Genomic DNA, 21,503 nt, shown 5'->3' with positions numbered 1-21,503 from the left:
GGTTGTTTTCTTGATGCACACTTAACCTCTATATAAAACTCTCTCTTATACATGAGTTTCTGTGGATTTGTTTCTCTAAAGTACCCTGTCTACCACATATATAGACAGGGACTTCAAGAAATTCAGAGGAAAATTCCATTATCTTTTCATTCCATTTTCCCATGAACTTCTTAATAACATCTCATATTTGTCTATTTTATTGTCACAACAGTATATGATCAGAAAGAAAAAAGCACAACAGTATATGATCAGAAAGAAAAAAGCTGCATAGTGAGTTAGCTATAATGCCAAATTTATCATATTTTTATTATACTACGTTGTTTCAAAAAAAATGCTTATTTACAAGGGTTTGCTTTTGTTGACCTCTTTAGCACCTAAACCCTGAACGCCTCCCACACTGAAGGCATTCAGAGATTATTTACTGAATAAGTAACTCCAGTACAAAATTTTTTTGTCTTACTTCCAATCCTGAGCCTTCATTTGAGATCAGATCTACATAAATAGCAACTTGACCCCTACCACTTGATCAGATTAATAAATTGGAAAATCCTCTGATTTGATAGCAAAAGCAACTATTATAGCCTACTTCCATAATTTCTCACCCTAGGGTGGCTAATTTTCTTAATCCTAGGATAAGTTATTTATTGAGTGCGCGTTGAGTGAAGCACCGTTCTAGGTATTAGGATACAAAACTGTACAAGAAGAGGTCTCTTCCTTCTGAGACATCTTAATCATGTGGGGGAGATTATCTGGTAAATCACTGACGGAGTAGAAGGAGGAAAGTGCTGCTTATCCTCAGGATCTCAAAGGAAAGGTCATTAAGCTCAACCTAGGAGGTCTGGTGGTTTAGTGGTTATGCACTGGGCTGCTAACTGCAGGGTCAGCAGTTTGAAACCACCAGCCATTCTGAGGGAGAAAGATGGGGCTTTCTACTCTCATAAAGAGTCAGTCTTAGAAACTCACCTGGGCCACTCTACCCTGTCCTACAGAGTCACTATGAGTTGGCATCGCCTCGATGGCAGTGACTTTGGTTTTTTGGTTTTGGAGAGGCCAGAAAGTTTCCCAGAAAAGAGAAGACTTAAAAATGCGCTTTAAACAATCAACAAGTTTGTTTTCAGGAGAGAAGGAAAACAAGGGCAGGAAAAGAGCAGGAAGAGTGGAGATGCCCAGTGTGCTGTGCATGGACACTTAGTTCCATGTGGCTGGGAGAAGAGACTGCCAGTTATCCCGCAGTGCAGTACATACGATCAAAGGGTTTCTGACTGAGGTGTGCCATTGGAACTTTAGAAAGAATCCTTAGTAAATAGTAATGAATGATGAACGAAAATGTGAATGGTGAGCTTAATATGGCCTAAACAATTAGGAGAACTGTAGCTCTGAACAGAAGAATCCTGACAGAAAAATATTGACTTGCCCATTCATTTGCAGATTTGTACACTTATTTTTCTCACATTGAGTATATATGTGCACACTTTCTTTGTACTGGACAAAATACATAACAAGGAGCTAAACTGAAACAGTAGCACTCAAGACAGACAAGAAAAGTATAGCAGATAATTGAGAATACAGACTCTACCAATCTTATCTTTAGATAAGATTAAGTAGTGGGAGTAAGGAAGAGCAGTCTAGAATGATGCCCTAGGCTTTCTCATCAGAATAGAATTTGTTTTTCATGACATAATTTTAAAAGAAGCATATTTGAGAAAGTAAAAAATTAATAGTATATTGAAAATTCTGATTCTGAAGTGTTTCCATAATGATCTTGATGCAGACATCCAATGGGGCCAGGGTCAATGCCTTTGAGTCGATGTTGACTCATGTCGACCTGAAAGGACAGGGCAGAACTGCTCCTGTGAGTTTCTGAGGCTATGGCTCTTTACAGGAGTAGAAAGCTCAGTCTTTCTCCAGAGGTGCAGCTGGTGGTTTCAAACTGCTGATCTGACAGTGAGCAACCCGACTCGTAACCACTATGCCACCGGGGCTCCTGCAGACATCTAACAGTATGTTGATATACAAGCAAACAAAATCTATGCCTAAATAAAGCGTCCTTGGCTGAGGATGATATTTGGGAATAGTCAACACATAAATCAGAGGGGCATTTGAAGAAAGGAACATGAACAGGTCAAACAATGACAAGAGGAGCACAAGCTAGGGAAGTTGGGCCCCAAGAAGACACCAAAAGAAATGAATGGCTAAGAAAAGGGCAGTAATACAAATCTGAAATGGTATCACAGAAGGCAAAATAAGATTTTGGAGTTGGGGAGGGGGTAACAAATAACCAATAGAATTTGATGTTAGGAATAGACGAGGTAGTCTTATCGAGTATACATTCAGCAGATTGGTAAAAGCCACACTCTAAGAAACTGAAGAAAAATTGAAAAGTGGTAACAGAATTCATGGGCTTTCTCAACTGTGTAATGAAAAGATGATGGGTAAAACAAAAGCCGTAAGAGAATATGGCATAATGAAGGGGTGGTATAGCACCAATGAAGCATACAACTTACCTCCAGTTTGTTAGTGCTCGCGCCCCCACCCAACTATCATGATCCCAATTCTATTCCACAAATACGGCTAGACCAGAGGATGTACACTGGTACACATAAGAACTGGAAACACAGGGAATCTGGGATAGATAAACCCCTCAGCACCAATAGTAAGAGTAGCGATACCAGGAGGGGAAGGGGAAAGTGGGGTGGAAAGGGGGAACCGATCACAAGGATCTTCATATAACTCCATCCCTGGGGAATGGGCAACAGAAAAATGGGTGAAGGGAGACGTCAGACAATATAAGACATGACAAAATAATAAAAATTTATAAATTATCAAGGGTTCGTGAGGGAGGGTGGGTTGAGAGGGATAAAAACGAGCTAATACAAAGGGCTTAAGTAGAAACAAAATGTTTTGAGAATGATGACGGTAGCAAATGTACAAGTGTGCTTGATACCATAGATGGATGGATGGATGGATTGTGATAAGAGTTATACGAGCCCCCAATAAAATTATTTTTAAAAGAAAAAAAACAAAGAATATGGTGTGTGTGTGTGTGTTATATACTGAAGTATACGCCGATCAGAATATCCACCAGGGCACCTAATTTTACTGCAAAAACTGCATTAAAAATGTGCTGAACTGGGGGTGTGCAGCAGAACGGCAGGGGTAGCAGAACAAGGAAGTCCCAAGGGACTACCAAGGGTGGACTTTGGGGTCAGGGTGTGGCACCACATCAGACTCGACTGGAGAACACTCCTAAAGGTCAACGAACAGACCTTGAACTATTTGAAGGCTTTTCTTTTTTTGTCATTGATTTTTTGTGGTTGTTGCTTTGTTTTATTGCTTTGTTTTGCTCTGTCTTGTTTTTTGAGCATACTATTATCTCTGCAGGTCCATCTAGATAAAAGATGGGTGGTATAAACAATCTGGAAGAGAAAACAACTGGACCGACAGTTACGGGGGGATATGGGAGAAGGGGAGGCAGGGGGAAGGGAAGTGGGTGTGAACAAACGCAGGGACAAGGAAACAACAAGTGATCCACAATCAATGACGAGAAAGGTGTAGGAGGCCTGGTAGGGTTTGATCAAGGGCAATGTAACCGAGAGAAATGACTGAAACCCAAATGAAGGTTGACCATGATAGTGGGATAAGAGGAAAGTAAAAGTAAATAGAGGAAAGGACTAGGAGGCAAAGGGCATTTATAGAGGTCTAAATACAGGCATGTACATATGTAAATATATTTATATATGACAATGGTGAAATAGATCTATGTGCATATATTTATAGTTTAGTATTAAGGTAGCAGATGGGCATTGAGACTCTGCTCAAGTACTCTATCAATGCACGAACACCTTGTTCTATTAACCTGGCATTCCATGATGCTTACCTTCCTGACAAGATTGCTGAAGACAAAGCGGGCGAGGTGCAGAAGCAAATGTGGTGAAGAAAGCTGATGAAGCCAGCAATCAAAAGATATAGTATCTGGGGTCTTAAAGGCTTGAAGGTAAACAAGCGGCCATTTAGCTCAGAAGCAACAAAGCCCACATGGAAGAAGCACACCAGCCTGTGTGATCATGAGGTGCCAAAGGAATCAGGTATCAGGCTGCATAAGCAAATGTGGTGAAGAAAGCTGATGGTGCCCGGCTATCAAAAAGCATAGTATCTGGGGTCTTAAAGGCTTGAAGGTAAACAAGCGGCCATTTAGCTCAGAAGCAACAAAGCCCACATGGAAGAAGCATACCAGCCTATGCAACCACGAGGTGTCGAAGGGATCAGGGATAAGGCATCATCAAAAAAAAAAATCTTACCATAGTGAATGATGGGGGGAGTGCAGAGTGGAGACCCAAAGCCCATTAGTAGGCCACTGGAGATCCCCTTGCAGAGGGGTCTCGGGGAGGAGATGAGCCAGTCAGGGTGTGATGTAACAACGACAAGAAATACAACTTTCCTCTAGTTCCTAAATGTTTCCTCCCAGCTCCCACTACCATGACTAGAATTCGACCTTGCAAGGCTGGCTAGACCAGAGGAGGTACACTGGTACAGATAGGAACTGAAAATACAGGTGATCCAGGGCGGATGAGCCCTACAGGACCAGTGGTGTGAGTGGCGAAACAGGGAGTGTGGAGGGAGAGTGGGTAAGAAGGAGGGAACCGATTACAAGGGACTATATGTGACCTCCTCCCTGGGGAACGGACAACAGAAAAGTGGGTGAGGGGAGACGTTGGACAGGGCAAGATATGACAAAATAACAATTTATAAACTATCAAGGGCTCATGAGGGAAGGGGGAGCGGGGAGGGAGGGGAAAAATGAGGACCTAATGTCAGGGGTTTAAGTGGAGAGAAAATGTTTTGAGAAACGATGTACAAATGCGCTTTACACAATTGATGTGTGTATGGATTGTGATAAGAGTTGTATGAGCCCATAATAAAATGTTTAAAAAAAAATTTTTTTAAATAAATAAATTTAAAAAAAAGAAAAAAAGAATAAAAAATCATATCATTGTGAGTGAGGGGGAGTGCAGAGTGGAGTCTGAAAGCCCACCTGTAGGCAACTGGACATCCCCTTACAGAAGGGTCGCGGGGAGGAGACGAGCCAGTCAGGGTGCAGTATAGCAACAATGAAACATACAACTTTCCTCTAACTCTCTTTAATGCCCACCCCCCCACCAATTATCATGATCCCAATTCTACCTTACAAATCTGGCTGGGCCAGAGGATGTACACCGGTACAGATATGAACAGGAAACACATGAGTCCAGGGCAGATAAACCCCTCAGGGCCAAAAATGAGAATAGCAATATCAGGAGGGTAAGGAGAAGGTGGGGTAGAAAGGGGGAACTGATCACAAGGATACATGTGAACTTCTCCATGAGGGATGGACCCACACCACTAACCTGAACCTACCTAAAGTTGGAGCTCTCTTCTTCAAAGGAATTTCACTCACTCACTTCTAGTGTAATCATGACAAAGCATATATATTTCACTTATTCTGTACATTGCAGTTTGGTTTTACATTAATTGTTTTTGTAAATTAAGCAGTATCTTTTTTGTAAATTAAAGCAAAATTTCCTATTTTCACATCTGAATGATAAGGATGTATTAGAAAATATTTGCTACAGAAAAAATATTAGTGGTATAAGGATTGAGAATGATTTATCTTTATTGATTTATTTTTACATTTTAAAGTTTCACTCTATTCAGTCACTAAGATTTGAATAGCTGGTCAAGATTATAATATCTATAAGATATTAGCTTAAGATCTGGACTTCTGTATGTCCTAAGATAGTTGGCCATTCTTCTTTCCTGTGGACCTTGGTTTTTCTACCAAAAAACAAAGAAAAAGACTGGAGGGAGCATTTACAGAACTTCCTCATTTTGATATTTTATGATTCTAAACCTTTTTATAAGTTCAAGGATCCTTAGCTATCCCCAAAACTTAGAACGCCGCACCTGATCTGATCCCACCACACCGAGGCAAATCACGAAGGGGGGGTGCAACAGAACAGCAAGGGGAACAGAGCAATGAAGTCCCCAGGGAATAATGAAAATAGACTTTGAGGCCAGGGCTTGACAGCCCCCCATCAGACTCGACCGGAAAACACTCCTAAAGGCCAACAAACAGTCCTTGGACTAACTACAAGCTTTTCTTTTATGGTTCTTGTTGTGTTTTTGTTGTTGTTGTTGTTTTGGTTTTTTGTCATTGGCTTTTTGTTGTTGTTTTGTTTTCTTTTGTTGCTTGGTTTTGTGCATGTTATTATCTCCGCAGATCTGTCTAAATAAGATAGTCTGGATAACAATCTGGAGGAGAAAATACCAGGACCGACAGTTCTGGGGGGCCATGGGAGAGGGGAAGGTGGGGGGAAAGAAGTGGTGTTAACAAACCCAGGGACAAGGGAACAACAAGTTAACCAAATCGGTGGAGAGGAGGGTGTAGGTGTAGGAGGCCTGGTAGGGTGTGATCAAGGGTAATTTTATTGTTAATTTTATGAATATGAGACAGAGAAATTAGATTACTAAGGAAACACACACACACCCCAAAAAGGTATCAAATGAACCATACTATACTCAGTAAAAGAGATTTAAACAAAGGGCGCATATCATTTCTTTATTACTGTTCACTTGACCCTCTGGAATCACCTTACTATCAAATAACAACTGATGAGAGAATGAATGGGCCAAAGCCAAAATAAGAAATGGGTAGAATCTGAACTATACTTTCAAGTGGATTCTGGATTTGGGCTCTGAATTATCACCCCTGTTCTGTGTGATGGCCTCCTTGGGGTTACGAATGGATACGCATTCAACTATGAACTGGAAGGCTAGAATTCAGCAGTCTGAAACCACCAGCTGCTCTCCAGAGATGGATGAGGTTTTCTGCTCCTGTAAAGAGTGGTTGTGAACAGAAAGCGGTCAGAGTAAGAGATGAAAATAATAACAATGTACAATCTATCAGGAGGTTATGGTTGGCAGGGGGCGGGGGGGGGGGAGCTAATATAATACCAAGGGCTTCATTAAATTAGAAATTCTAGAAATTAAATGTCTAGAAAAGAATGAGAGCAACATATATACAAACATGCCTGATTCAATTGATATATGGATTGTGATAAGAGTTGTACGAGCCCCCAAATAAAATAATTCAAAAAAAAATAGATTGGTTGTGATTGGCATTCTGTGATGCTCACCATCCCGCCCCAATGATCACTGAAGACAAAAAGGGTGCATAAACAGATGTGGTGAAGACAGAGGATGGTGCCCGGCTATTAAAAGATACAGTGTCTGGGGTCTTAAAGGCTTGAAGTGAAACAAGTGGCCATCCAACAGTGAAGCAACAACACCAGCTGGTATGATGGTGAAGTGTCATGAAGACTGGGCAACAGGCATCAGAAGATTCACAACACACAGTACGCAAACAAACAAAACTGCAGTGGTGAGAATGGAGGGGAGTTGGAGCGTAGACCCAAGGCCATCTATGGACAATGGGGCATCCCCCAACAGAGGGGTTGCAGGGAGGGGGTGAGTCAATCAGGGTGCAGTAGGGCAATAATGGGTCACGCAATATTCCTCTGATCCCCGAGGCCTCCTCACCCCCAGCTATCACGACCTCGGTGCCACTTCCCAATCGAGACTAGACGGGAGCATGTGCACAGGTATAGACAAGAGATAACACTCACAACACGTGGAACCAGGAACGGGAACGGGAACAGAGATGCCAAAAGGGCAGGGGGAGCAGGGGAGAGGTGGGGGGAGAGGCGGGGGGAGAGGGGGCACCAACAGAAATGACTAACCACACACCCCCATCCAGATGGAAGAACAACAGAAATCAGAGGGGAAGGGAGACAGCGGTCGGTGTGAGATTTGAAAATAATTAACAATCGACAATCTATCAAGGGGTCACAAGGGTTGGGGAGGGATAAAAAGAGGAGCTGATCCCAAGGACTCAATGGAAAGTACATGTCCAGAAAAGACTGATGGAATATATGTATGAATATGTTGGATAAAATTGATGTATGGTTTGTAAGAAGAATTGTAGGAGCCCCCAATAAAATGATTTTGAAATTTTTTTAATTAAAAAAAAAAGAGTGGTTGTGAAAACTCACAGGGGTGTTTCTATTCTGTCCTATGAGGTTCCCATGAATTGGAAGGTAGTCTATGGCAGTGAGTTTTAAGTTTGATTGGAGAGATGCCTCAGGAAACAAGTCTGTCAATATGCTTCAGAAAGGGCATGGATTTTAAAAGTACTTCTTTGGGGAACACAAGACACCGTGAGTAGAAACTGACTCCACAGCCACTATTTTCTGTTGCTATTGTATGGTTGTTTTAGGGTTTATGATATAAACAACAATTTCTTACGTTTACAGAATACTTCAATTGGCAGCATTTTTTGTTGCTCTCTAGTGTACATTTTCTTTTGTTTCTTATTAGTTTCATACAAGAAATAACCCCATGAGAAAATCAAGGGACAGAAAGTTAGGAAACATGCCCACAGTCACAGGGTGTCTTGGTCAAAGTTAAGACAGGTACTGTGATATCATGAGGACCACAGCAACCCTCTTCCACAGCCCCCCTGACGCAGTCGGTGTACAGTCAGAAAAGGCTCATACGGACGAGAGAACTAGGCGTACACATGGGAAAAACATGAGGGCTTCAAAAAGTTCACTGAAAAATGAAGTTAAAAGATAATGGTATTTTTCCATAAACTTTGAGAGGCTTCCCCATAATTAGGAACAGAACTTCAAGCAAAGTTCCTCAAAGACAAAACCATATATACTCGAGTATAAGCTGACCCGCATATCAGCCGAGGCACCTAATTTTACCACAGAAGCTGTATTAAAATGTGCTGAAAACTCGTTTGACACGTAAGTTTATATGGTAATAACCAACTCTCCCGCTATACTATGAGAGAGACAAATTCAGCAATTCTGGATTGATATAATCTTTTAAATTAATGTGGTTTTAAACTTACTAAAATATAGAATACCTAGGAGAGTGCACATCATACACTACAGCTCACATTTTATAGAACAATTTTTACTGTGTATTTACTCCTGAGAATCCAAAAAGAGCTGTAAACTTTCTGAGGCCATGAATATATGAACAAAAATAATGAGACATATTAATTTTGTTCCTTGCAAATTATATAGCATTCATTACATGTACTTCGTCCAAAGACTTCAAACCACTACGAGCATTTCTGCAAACAGCTGTGAGTCATGCCCTCACCTGTCGAGCATAATGCTCTATCTCCTCTGCTCGGGTGCGGTACCATTCTGTAACCTTCTCCACGGCAAGCTGAGTTGTCCTGTATTTGAGTAATTCGGGCTGTGCACTATACAAAAATTCATTTTCATCTTGGAGACTTGGCTCAACAACCATTCTGCAAAACACAAGAGAGTAATTAGTAATGGACTAGAAATCTGCATGTGCGTGCCTGCACACACACACACACACACACACACACACACACACACAGTATAATTTTGTGAGAGAGAGGAGATGGGGAACCAACAGGCTACAGAGACAAACTGTGATTTCTTATAAACATGTAAAGATTCAGAAGATAAATGGGACCTTTTAATATGCTTAATTTATTTTCCTATTGCTCTTCCTCAATTAAAAATGAAAACTGCTATTAAATCAACACACCATACCACAAAATAAATCAAATACAACTAACAAAAATAAAACCATCCTGGAAAGCTTCTATAAAACGCACATGGCTGAGTGCCAAGCACAGGCCTACTACATATAAATAGCCAGCTGTGCCTCCTGTAGGAAAACATCCACAGGAGATTCCAAGTCAAACATGATGAAAGAAGCCTTGCTTTACTCATTCCTAAAAATAACGAAATAGTCCATACTTGGAAGGGTTGAATACTTTACAATATAATGCTGCACCGATCTTTTTTTTAATCATTTTATTGGGGGCTCAATTCTTATCACAGTCCATACATACATACATCATGTCAAGCACATTTGTACATTTGTTGCCATCATCATTCTCAAAACATTTGCTTTCTACTTGAGCCATTAATATCAGCTCCTCATTTTTCCCCTCCTTCCCCATTCCCCCCTCCCTCATGAACCCTTCATAATCCATAAATTATTATTTTGTCATATCTTACCACTGTCCGACGTCTCCCTTCACCCACTTTTCTGTTGTCGATCCCCCAGGGAGGAGGTTATATGTAGATAACTGTAATCAGTTCCCCCTTTCTATCCCATCTTCCCTCCACCCTCCTGGTAGCACCACTCTCACCACTGGTCCTGAAGGAGTCATCTGTCCTGTGTTTCCAGTTGCTATCTGTACCAATGTACATTCTCTAGTCTAGCCAGATTTGTAAGGTAGAATTGGGATCATGATAGTGAGGGGAGGAAGCATTTAAGAACTAGATGTTTTAATATGTACCATTCTGTTATATATGTACCAAAATGTTATATGTTTCATCATTGCTACCTTGCACCCTGACTGGCTCATCTCCTCCCCGCAACCCTTCAGTAAGGGGGTCTCCCGTTGCCTACAGGTGGACTTTGGGTCTCCACTCTGCACTCACCCTCATTTACAATGATAAGATTTTTTGTTCTTCGATGCCTGATACCTGATCCCTTCAACACCCCGTGGTCACACAGGCTGGTGTGCATCTTCCATGTGGGCTATGTTGCTTCTGAGCTCGATGGCCGCTTGTTTATCCTCAAGCCTTTAAGACCCCAGACGCTATAGCTTTTGATAGCCGGGCACCATCAGCTTTCTTCACCACATTTGCTCATGCACACATTTGTCTTCAGTGATCGTGTCGGGAAGATGTGCGTCATGGAAGCTGCACTGATCTTTACATCATAAAGAATTCCTCTATACCATCCTCCAGCAAGTGAGAAAAATAAATTTCATTTTAGACAACGTTGGTGGTTCAAATCAAACCCGAACCAGCTACTCAAGGGGCAAAGATGAGGATGTCCGTTCCTATAAAGATTTACAACCTTGTCAACCCTGTATGGCAGTATTTCCCAAAGTGGGTGACACCATGCCCTGGGTAGCAAGAGAATGATCCCAGAGAGGGCTGCAAAAGCAAATACTTACATTTATCCTGGATTATGGGCAATAGCACTAAAATTTGCAGTTACTGGAGGTAGTATTTGCTTGGGGACTTTTTTTCCCCTGATAAGGTGGTAGTATACCAAATCCGTTTAGAAACCTCTGTTGCATAGGGTCACTCTGAATTGACTCAAGGGCAGTGCGTTTTGAGTTTGGGCTAGAGGAATGTACATGCATATAGTGTCACAGAGATCATAACTTATAAGGAGTCTTTATAAGGATTATCCAGGCCAAATGCACTCAGATGGATGGATGGATGCATGCATACCTGGATGCACGGATGGATGGATCAAAGAAAGAAAGAAATTTAAACTAAAATATTCCTGATGAACATGTAGAATGTGTTCCACAAGGAACATTTGTATCTAAAGTATGTAGCAATCGAGAAATATAGTTATTGGTTTACTATTAAAAGGTAATAGACCAATCACTACCACAGGATGTGTGTGGTTTAACAAATATGTAAATATGTGTACACAGACAGAAATAACTACAAGCATAGATACACACAGAACATTCATTTATATATGCACCATATCCTCATATATATAATAAACCGTATGGGGATAGTTATGGACACTTCTTAAACATACGCAAGCACCTCACAAGGTTGGGCTTCTGGGTTTGAAGGTTTAGGTGCATCATCTCCTAGGACCACTCTGTTAACTGGCATAACATAGTTCAGAAAGTTCTGCATCCCATTGTGACGGGTAGGGTCTGGGAGACTAAAAAGCCTGTGGAAGCCACCCACGTCCCAACTACTGGTCTCCAGAGTTAAAGAACGAGAAAGAAGAAAACCAACGACTCGAAGCAGCAGCTAGAACTAATAATCTATACAAACCACCGCCCTCTCTGGCTGAGATCAGGACTATACGGTGCCAGGCCACCACTGATGTCTACTCTGATCAGGGCACAACACAAGTGTCCTTATAGAATGGGGGGGAAGTAAGGACAAAAGTCAAATTCTGTTTAAAAAGTTCTAACTCACGAGACCAGTGAGACCAAAGATTCCCCACGTGCACTTTAAACCTTATAATGCAATTATCTTTTGAAGTCACCTTTTAGCTCACAAAAGAAAGAATATCGATTGTGAGGGACTGGTTCTTTTAAAAACCTGCCTGTAGGAGACCAACTGGTCAAAAATGACGCTACAGCAATATGGAAGGAAGCCATAGTGGGCCATGGAAACTAGATACTGAACATGCTACAAGTGGAATGGAACACATGAGAATTGTGAAACAATGTAAAAAGTTACGCCAGTATCATGAAGTTATCTGTACAGAAATTATTCAATAAAAACCTAATTTGCTGTATGAACTTTCAGCCTAAACATAATAAAATATTATTTTTTGAAAGGGTGGGGCTTTGGAATCAGAATGGAATCGGCCATGCAGTCGCCTCACTGAAAGCTGTGAGACCTGCAGAGTTCTTCACTGGTCTGAGAGTCAGTGTCTCCCTATGAGAACGGACGGGCAGTCCTATAAAGGAGCACGGTGACTACTCAAACTAGTGCAAAGTAAGTACAGCGAGCATACTCTGTGGTGCTCAGCAAGTACTTCATGCTTATTTATAATTAATATTGTATTAAAACTATGATTAATTGGAGTACATATATGATCAGACAAATCATATATATGGCCATTAAATATTTGCAAATTTTATCCATGTGGCCTTAGACAACCCACTGTGCTTATAAATGGTACAATAAGGAGCCCTGGTGGAACAGCTTATATGTTTGAAATCAGCAGCTCCTTCATGGAAGAACGATGAGGCTTTCGGCTCCTGTACAGAATTTGCCTTAATCCTGGCTACAGGCCCTGCTCAGCTCCCTAGTCTCTCAGATAGGAAAACCTGCCCTCTGAGTAGGCCCTGCCCCCTAGCCCAACAAGGTAGGTGGCAGTTACAGTCCCCACTCCTCTAACCCCACTTGGTCACCCCATCATCCAAAGAGAGTGAAGCTCATGTGGGTAACTCTACAGGGCAGTCTGGAGCAGGCATAAATAGCGAATAGATCACTCTTCCCAGGATCCCAGGGAGCTTCAGCCCAACCAGGCAAAACTAACCTACCTTCCCTGAGGTTCAGCTCCACGAGCCACCCCGACACTCCCACCCCACCCCTGCCGATCTTAGGACACCCAAAAAGCTCAAAAAGCTTGAAGAACACAGGCATTCAAAGGCTTTTTTTTTTTACACTCCCCTCCCCCTTTTCTCTCATTTTAAACTTCCCTGGGTGCAAGCTAACACTCACCTGGTTCATTAACAAAATATTAGCATAACAAAGTAAGTAGAAACTGCAGCAGGTTTTTACACATAGGCTTGAGACAGATTGAAAGACCAGGGGCCCAGAGGCTGCCCAAGGTGCACATACCTAGCTATCCACATACCTAGCAATCCAGCCCCTGGTCAGTTCCCCAAGCCTCTCACATAAACCACCTGCCCTTGGAAGTCCGGCATTGCTTTAATCTGCCCTCCAAGGCCACCTAGATAGGTGCTAGGTCTGGTGACCCCCACCATCTGAAAAGCGCAAACCCCATCCCCTGTGCTATGCTATGTGGGGTTTCTGAGGCTCTGGAGATCTTTATGGGAGCAGGTAATCTCATCTTCCTCCGGCAGACTTCACTGCTCTCACTGCATGGAGTCCATTCCAACCCACCGCAACCCACAGACAGAGCAGATGGGCCCCTGTGGGTGTCTGCAGCGGAACTGTTTACGGGAGGAGAAAGCCTCATGATTCTCCCTCAGAGTGGCTAGTGGTTTCAAACTGCTGATCACGGGGTTAGCAGCTCAATGCAGAACCACAATACCACCAGGGTTTCACTTATACTTCATCTAATATACTTATGAGCTCTACAATTTTCTGAATCTACTCAGACAGTTAGGGTCCAATGAAAGAACAGCATTAAGCAAAAATGGAAGTTGACCACATAAGACGATAAAATGGATGACACCTACATCAGTATTACAAAACCGTCAAATGACATGATCACAAAACCACTAAATCACTGAAAATCAGTTGTATGCCAAGCTGACATACAACCTTAACAATCAGTCAGCATAATTTCTCATCTGGGACCTCGGCCATGTATCTGTTCCACATTTACCATTTGTTACTAAAGCACAAAATAATTGGACAGTTCTTTTTCACTGTTGTCGTAATTACAAAATACCAGATAACGAGACTGTCAGTAAGGGAGGAGTAGGTGTATTTGTTCTAGATTTTTTCACATGCAGTAAGTTCAAAGTAGAATTGCTAATATTCTCAGATAATAGTTTTCTCCTTTCAAAAAAACCTTGAGTATCTCAACCCACGCCTGAAACACTTCGCAGCTTCTAGTTTGTCTTAAAATACCCACCCTCCTCTTGATGTCAATTTCACTCTTATTCTGAAGGCATCGTTGAAACGGCTATTTTCAGTCCTTGAAGGAGGATTTTCCCTGAAACTCCCAACATTCATTTCTCTACTTCCACCCTCCCTGTGCTCATCCACCAAACGCATCTTCTAGAGAGTATAAGTCTTTGCTTCTCTCAGACTTCAGCTTTCCGGTCATTTTGATGGAAGGTCTTCGTGACGTTCACCAAGTTTAGGAATCCTTAGTGCATACTCCCAGCATACTCTGCACTTCCCTCTCATAGTACTCGTTCCGACTGTCATTACAGTAGCAGCAGACACTTTCCTACTAGACTGAGTACTTCACAAGGATAGCGACTACTATATCTGTTTGCTAGTTTTAAGGACATTGAAGGAAGAAAGAGGTCAAGTGCAAATTAAATGAACACACAATATAAATGACCTGTACTACTAAAAATTTGTATCATCTTTAAAATCATTACTTTCTCTACAGAATTCTTCCTAGCTTTACATTTTTACAGTTTTGGAAGTTCCGGCAGGGTATGTTTTCCTTACATATATGTATGCATTACTTTTTGGACAGCTTTCTGTGGTTGTTCTAAGAAAAAGCACCCCTAACTCTTTTTAACTACATCTTAGAATCTTGAGCAAGCATGGGATACGGAGAAAGGGATTTGTCAGCTGAATGGAGAAAGTGCTAGGCTAGAGCTACTCTGCAAAAAGCACCAGGCAGAACTCGGGGAGTTTGTGTGACCCACAATCTCCCTGCCAAGTTCTTGAGTACCACAGCCACTGCCCTTCATCCCATCGGTTCCCTCGGCCCCCGTCTCTCATCGTAACACCTCCACACGCTCTCCTGAAAGCCTATGGAGCGGTGGTCGCGGTTTTGGAGTCAGTTTGCTCCTTTGTTTCTTTTCATCATAAGCACTGCTGGGGAGCAGGTCCACAGCAAACAAGAAACTAAGTCATTATCTTCCATTCTTGAAAGTTAACAGATATGGTCAATATTTTAAAAATCAAGAAGCAGCTAAACAATTATGCCATTCAGAAATATGGCTATAAATACAAAAAAATTACCATTTAAAATAAATAAAAATATTTACTTTGGAGGAACAGAATATGGAGGAAAGGGTATAAAGGGTTTTGGTTATTTGCTTTTAGCTTATAAAATATTTTGACTTGTTAATGTATATGTAAATATATAAATTTGATAAAAATTAAAACAAAAACATGTAAACGAAATTCAAAACAGAAGTACAGCAGGATATTTGTGGTGCGGTAATTACTTGGAGATGACCTCCAAGTTACGGTCCTTGTAATGACTAGATGGGTTTAGCCCTGGTCAGCTGGAGAAACAAATCCAGGCAGACTCATATGTGTTTAAGAGAAAGTCTTACATCAAAGAGTAATTGTATATTAAGAAAACACTCCAGTCCAAATCAAGTTCTTAAGTCTGATATTAGCCCATATATCTGATACCAGTCTATAAATTCCTCTTCAGACTCATGCAACACATGCAATGATACAGAATGCAGGAAGATCACAGGCCAGTGAATGGAAAGTCTTGTGGATCCAGTGGCAGTGGAAGCATCTCAACGCTGGCGTGGGTCTCCACATGGCTCCTCCAGCTCCAAGGCTCTGGCTGCCATCAGCATAGCTCATGTGGCTTGTCAACAGGAAAGGCTCACAGGGAGTGGGTGTGTGTCCCAACTCCAGTGAGCTATTTATCTCCTTAGCACCTCCAAAGGAGGTCATCAAGCTAGGACCTGATTGACAGGCTAAACTCCACCTCTTCAATTTTAATAGTCTCAAGTTGACAACAGATTATAAAACTACCACAGATGTCTAAGGTCTTTCTCATCCCAATTCCTTTTACATCGTGGGTGTAAAGGATATTGTAGCCCTGATTTTTCTGGAATGTCATGATGGGATGAGTGCTGAACATTTCAATCAGGAAACTCGTAATCTTTAATTCTAACTAAAAGTCACAAAATATTGTAATTTTCTCTTTCTTATTAGATATGTAAGCATTGGACCACTAAACGCAAGGCTGGCGCTGCAAACCCAACAGCTGCTCCACAGAAGAGTGGAGAAGCACCTGCTCCTGAAAGATTGACAGCTGGAGGGAACCCGACACACCTGGCCAGTCGACCTCGCAACAGACCCGACCTGAATTGGTTCTGGGTGAAAGTATCTATTACTTGTTCTATGACAATAATTTCTTCTCTGGCTTTCTGAATGTTGATGGGGGTCTTTTCTTTCTTACTCATTATTTGTATTTTGGTCTTTATATAATTATCCTTTTATCCTTACCACCTTATTTTGATTTTGGTTTTTATTGTTTCTATTGCATATCACAGTTTGTGAAACACAGGAGTAGTGGATGCATAGTGGTGATAACTGATACATGGGTTTACAGGGGATGTAGGGGCAGGGACGGTGTGACAAGGAAGGAAAGGGGATTCAGAGAATAAAGAACGAAGGCGGGAGTGGAGAGGGAGCACTAGAACTGACTGTGATTGCACAACTCATTTTAAAACAATTTATCTGGGGGGAGGGAGCATACAATTTTTTTGGTATAATTAAACTATTGGACTGTATGATATGTAAATTATGTGCCAATAAAGCTGTTTAAAATCTCAGCAAAGAGAAAAGAAAAACACCATTAAAAAACAACGGATTTACAGCCTCAGAAATCTGCATAGGTTCAGTTCAATTGCAATAGATGTTACATGTTACCTCTTATCGAATATTAGACTCATTTAAAAAAATGTTTTCTAGCTCCATATTTTGTTCTCTCTCGAAAACTTTTGTACATGTTTTTAAGTTCCTTACTTTTACCTCCCAATTCTTCTAATTTTTTTATACCAACTATATTTTTGAAGTTTTTATCTAAATGGTATTCGTCTCTGATCCTCTTATCTGCTTGTTTTGCCCTTTCTGTTCATTTGTTTTCCTTGTTAAATCACCTAAGACACTCTGAGGGTGTGCCAAGATTAAAAGATAGGTAGGTTTCATGTGATCTGCTAGTACATTGACCACATGGGCGTAAATCTCAGTCATCCAGAGCCTTCGTTTTAGAAGCTATTCTGTTTCTCCAGAAAAGACTTCTCCAACCCTTACTTTGGGAATGTATGTGCCTGGCAGCAGCATCCTGGGAGCTGGCAGAGTTGAAGGAAACAGGCTTTCTGCATCCAGAAAACAGTTTCACTAAACGTCTCTCCCTTCAGCCCTAACACTTCACTCTCACCCTAGGCAGTACCTAATATGCAAAAATCTAGGTGCTCCCTGGCTCAATCTAGAGACTCTAAGGCTCAATTTGTGAGTCCACAAATAAGCCTCTAATGCAGTGGTTCTCAACCTTCCTAATGCCATGACCCTTTAATACAGTTCCTCATGTGGTGGTGACCCCCCAACCATAAAACTGTTTTCGTTACTACTTCATAACTGTAATTTTGCTACTGTTATGAATCGTCATGTAAACATCTGATAACCGCATGTATTTTCATTGTTACAAATGGAACATAATTAAAGTATGGTGTTGAATCACTAAAATTATATGTAATTATATATTGTGAAATATTGATTTCTAATTACAAATAAATGAAATTTTGTCTTGAAGCGTGGTGTAGCATGGGTAACAGTCTTCATGCTGGGTACTCATATGTGGGTATGTTTGCATGTGGGCGGACCCGCCGGGAGATGAACAGAGGAGACGGATAGAGGAGCGGTGTCTCCATTCCTAAGACCATCGGAAATATGTGTTTTGCGAGAACCGTCCTCTAATGTCATTTGGGCAAAATATGAAGGAACATGACTTCAGTAGTAATGTCGACAGAGTTCGAGTCAATGTCCCCCTTGTGGACTTTCCGCCCCATGCTTCACTTCCTTTACCCGCTTGTGCAGTATCTGATGCCTCCAAGTTCCGAGGCTTGGCAAGGTTACATTTTACAAAAAAGGAAAAGGAAAAGTCAAGGGCAAAGTCCAGTGCACAGTATGATTACAGCTATGAAAAATACATGTGTATGTCAAACCCCAATAAAGATTATCGCAATACGAAAAAGAGTTGGTGTATTAGAGTTTTTTTCAAGCAATTCCTTCATAACCTGTTAAGACTTTTTCAAGTAAAACTTTTATTTTTCATTTCTGAATTTTTTATTTTGCTGATGATATTCTTACACAGAATGTCACAATCTGTTTACAGACTGTACAATACTTTCCCTTTTGTGGCAAGACATAAATGCAAATACATGCTTCCTGACACTTCTCCTTCATTCTGCAAGTAGCCAGAGTAAAAGGGGGAAATCTAATTACATGTTCCTTCTCCAGCAAGACAGAAAATTGTATTTCGTGCATGCTTCATCATTTGTCAAATAACATTTCTGAAAATAAACATCAGTTACCCAATGGCTTAAAAAATAGACAAAGCATTCATTAGGATCAAAATGTGAAAGAACTTAAGTCAAAAGGACAAACTTCTCTTGGAAGACGACTATCCTTTAGCAAATGTCATGATAGGAATTCCCTGACTGAAGTAGGGGCACCTGCAGATTGCTATTTGGCATTCAATAGCCTGAGATCAAGCAACACTTTTTAACACAACTAAACCCAGAGTATTGTTTTTAAACTTCAAACCAACTGTCACCATCATGAACAACCATCAATTCAGAAATCACACTTCTGATACTGCCCTCATAGGGCTACCTATCCATTCATCGCACCAAGGACTGCAGACACTTCCCGCTGGCTCATACTCACTTGCACGCCGACTCCTCACACCAATCCTTATCTCGGTGTGTATGTTCATGCCAAGGAATGATCACCAAGGAGCCATCACTGCCACTTAAATCAAAAAATAACAGCATTAACAATGTGCATTACCTAAATATACAACGAATTTTTTTAAAGAATCTTTAACTTAATCAGCGATTCCAACAATAGCATGTAACTTGTAAATAACACATATTGGACACAATGTAGATGGCCCGGTGGCACCACCTTACAATGCTCAGCTGCTAACATACAAGTCCAGTTTCAGACCTTGTAGCAGCTCCACAGGACAGGAACCCGGTGACCTGCTCCTGTAGAGATTCGACTTGAGCTAACCCTGGGGGCCTCTGCTCTGTCCTGTAAGGTCATTGTGAGCCAGAAGGGAGCCCTCAGCACACAACAAATGGACCTGCTCATACAGTGAAATCAAAGAAAAACACAAACTGATGGATTTCCCTTGAATCACAAAATAGTCCAAAAAGCCAAAAATAAAAAATGTGACAAACAACTGAACAATGATATAGATATGTTAATATTTGTGTTCTAAGACATCTATCAAGAGTCCCCATTGTATCCTTTATGTACACAGACCAATAAAAATGGTCCTCTGTCCTCACAAGTCTTATAATTCATAGTAGTGTTATACAATAAAACTTGCTGTAACACAAAATTATCTTTTATCTGCTCTATCCAATACAGGAACCACTAGTTACATGGACTTATTAGGCACCTGAGATGGCCTATTGCTACTGAGAAAGTAGATTTTCATTTCATATTAAAATAAGTTTAATTAAAAATTTAAATCCATAGAGATCATAGTAAAAGTGAATAAGTGATTTTGCTGATTGAGAAATATTACTACAAGATAACAAAAGAAGAAGCTAAAGGAAGTAAAGACAGAACCTGATGGGGTAGAATTAAGAATAAATGAAAAACAGGAAAGTAAGAAAAAGATAATAAGGTGTTGAAACAGAGCTCCAAGCTGAGAGACGAGGAACAGGGCAAAGGCCTGTCTCTGAACTGCCTGAGCTTTCCTTTCCGCATGACTTTCCAAAGGGCAGTAATGTAAACACCCACCCAAGTCCCTGGTGACACTACATTACATGGATTCACAAGAACCGCCAAACCGTTCTGAACTAACAATCAAGATAAAACTTTTTTGGGGAGGGACATGGGAGAGGAGGATGCAGGGGTAAGGAGGTGGTGTTGATCAACCCAGGGACAGGGGAGCAACAAGTGATCCAAAATTAGTGGCAAGAAGAGTGTGACAGGCCTGGTAGGGGTTCAGCAAGGGCAATGTAACAGAAAGAAATTACTGAAAACCAAATGAAGGCTGAGCATGATAGTGGGACAAGAGGAAAGTAAAAGGAAATAGAGTAAAAACTAGGAGACAAAGGTTATTTATAGAGGTCTAAATACAGGTATGTCCATATGTAAATATATTTATATAGGCTGGTGGGGACATAGATCTACGAGCATATTTTTAGAGGTTTAGTATTAAGGCAGCAGAGGGATATTGGACCTCCACTCAAGTACTTACTCAATGTATGAACACATTGGTCTATTAAATTGGCATTCCATGATGCACACCTTCCCTACACGATCCCTGAAGACAAATGTGTGCATAAGCAATTGTGGTGGAGAAAGCTGATGGTGCCCGGCTATCAAAAGATAAGGCATCTGGGTTCATCTAGCTCAGAAGCATCAAAGCCCACATGGAAGAAGCACACCAACCTGTGTGACCACGAGGTGTAGAAGGGACTGGGTATCACACATCAAAGAACAAAAACTCATATCAGTGGGTGCCCACCTTCCCAATATGATCACTGAAGACAAATGTGTGCATAAGCAAATGTGGTGAAGAAAGCTCATGGTGCCCCACTATAAAAAGATATAGCGTCTGGGGTTTTAAAGGCTTGAAGGTAAACAAGCAGCCATCTAGCTCAGAAGCAACAAAGCCTACATGGAAGAAGCAAACCAGCCTGTGTGACCACGAGATGTCAAAGGGATCAGGTATCAGGCATCAAGAAACAAGAAATCATGTCATGGTAAAGGTGGGTGAGTGCAGAGTGGAGACTCAAAGCCCATCTGTAGGCAACTGGACACCCCCTTTCTGAAGGACTGTGGGGAGGAGAAGAGCCAGTCAGGGTGCAGGGTAGCAATGATGAAACATAACATTCCTCTAGTTCTTAAATACTTCCTCCCCTCACTATCATGATCCCAATTCTACCTTACAAATCTGGCTAGACTAGAGGATGTACATTGGTACAGATAGGAACTGGAAACACAGGGAATCCAGGACAG

At 41.3% G+C, this 21,503-nt stretch overlaps 1 protein-coding gene across 1 annotated transcript in view; it reads right to left on the bottom strand.

The window, feature by feature from the left end:
* The window catches only part of NBAS (NBAS subunit of NRZ tethering complex), a gene marked incomplete at its 5' end in the record, with an annotated part of 394,305 nt that overhangs the window by 213,387 nt on the left and 159,415 nt on the right, over window positions 1-21,503 (bottom strand). The window contains 2 exons of the mRNA XM_045286598.1: window positions 9,211-9,364; window positions 19,188-19,271. Of these exons, the coding sequence (XP_045142533.1) occupies window positions 9,211-9,364; window positions 19,188-19,271 (238 nt within the window). The remainder of the gene's footprint in view (window positions 1-9,210; window positions 9,365-19,187; window positions 19,272-21,503) is intronic.

This window comes from Echinops telfairi, unplaced genomic scaffold (genome assembly GCF_000313985.2).
Source record: "Echinops telfairi isolate 266 unplaced genomic scaffold, ASM31398v2 ScPeMD7_9;HRSCAF=40, whole genome shotgun sequence".
NCBI classification, from domain to species: domain Eukaryota; kingdom Metazoa; phylum Chordata; class Mammalia; order Afrosoricida; family Tenrecidae; genus Echinops; species Echinops telfairi.
The sequence above is the reverse complement of the archived record's forward strand: the minus strand, read 5'-3'. Positions and strand labels throughout refer to the sequence as shown.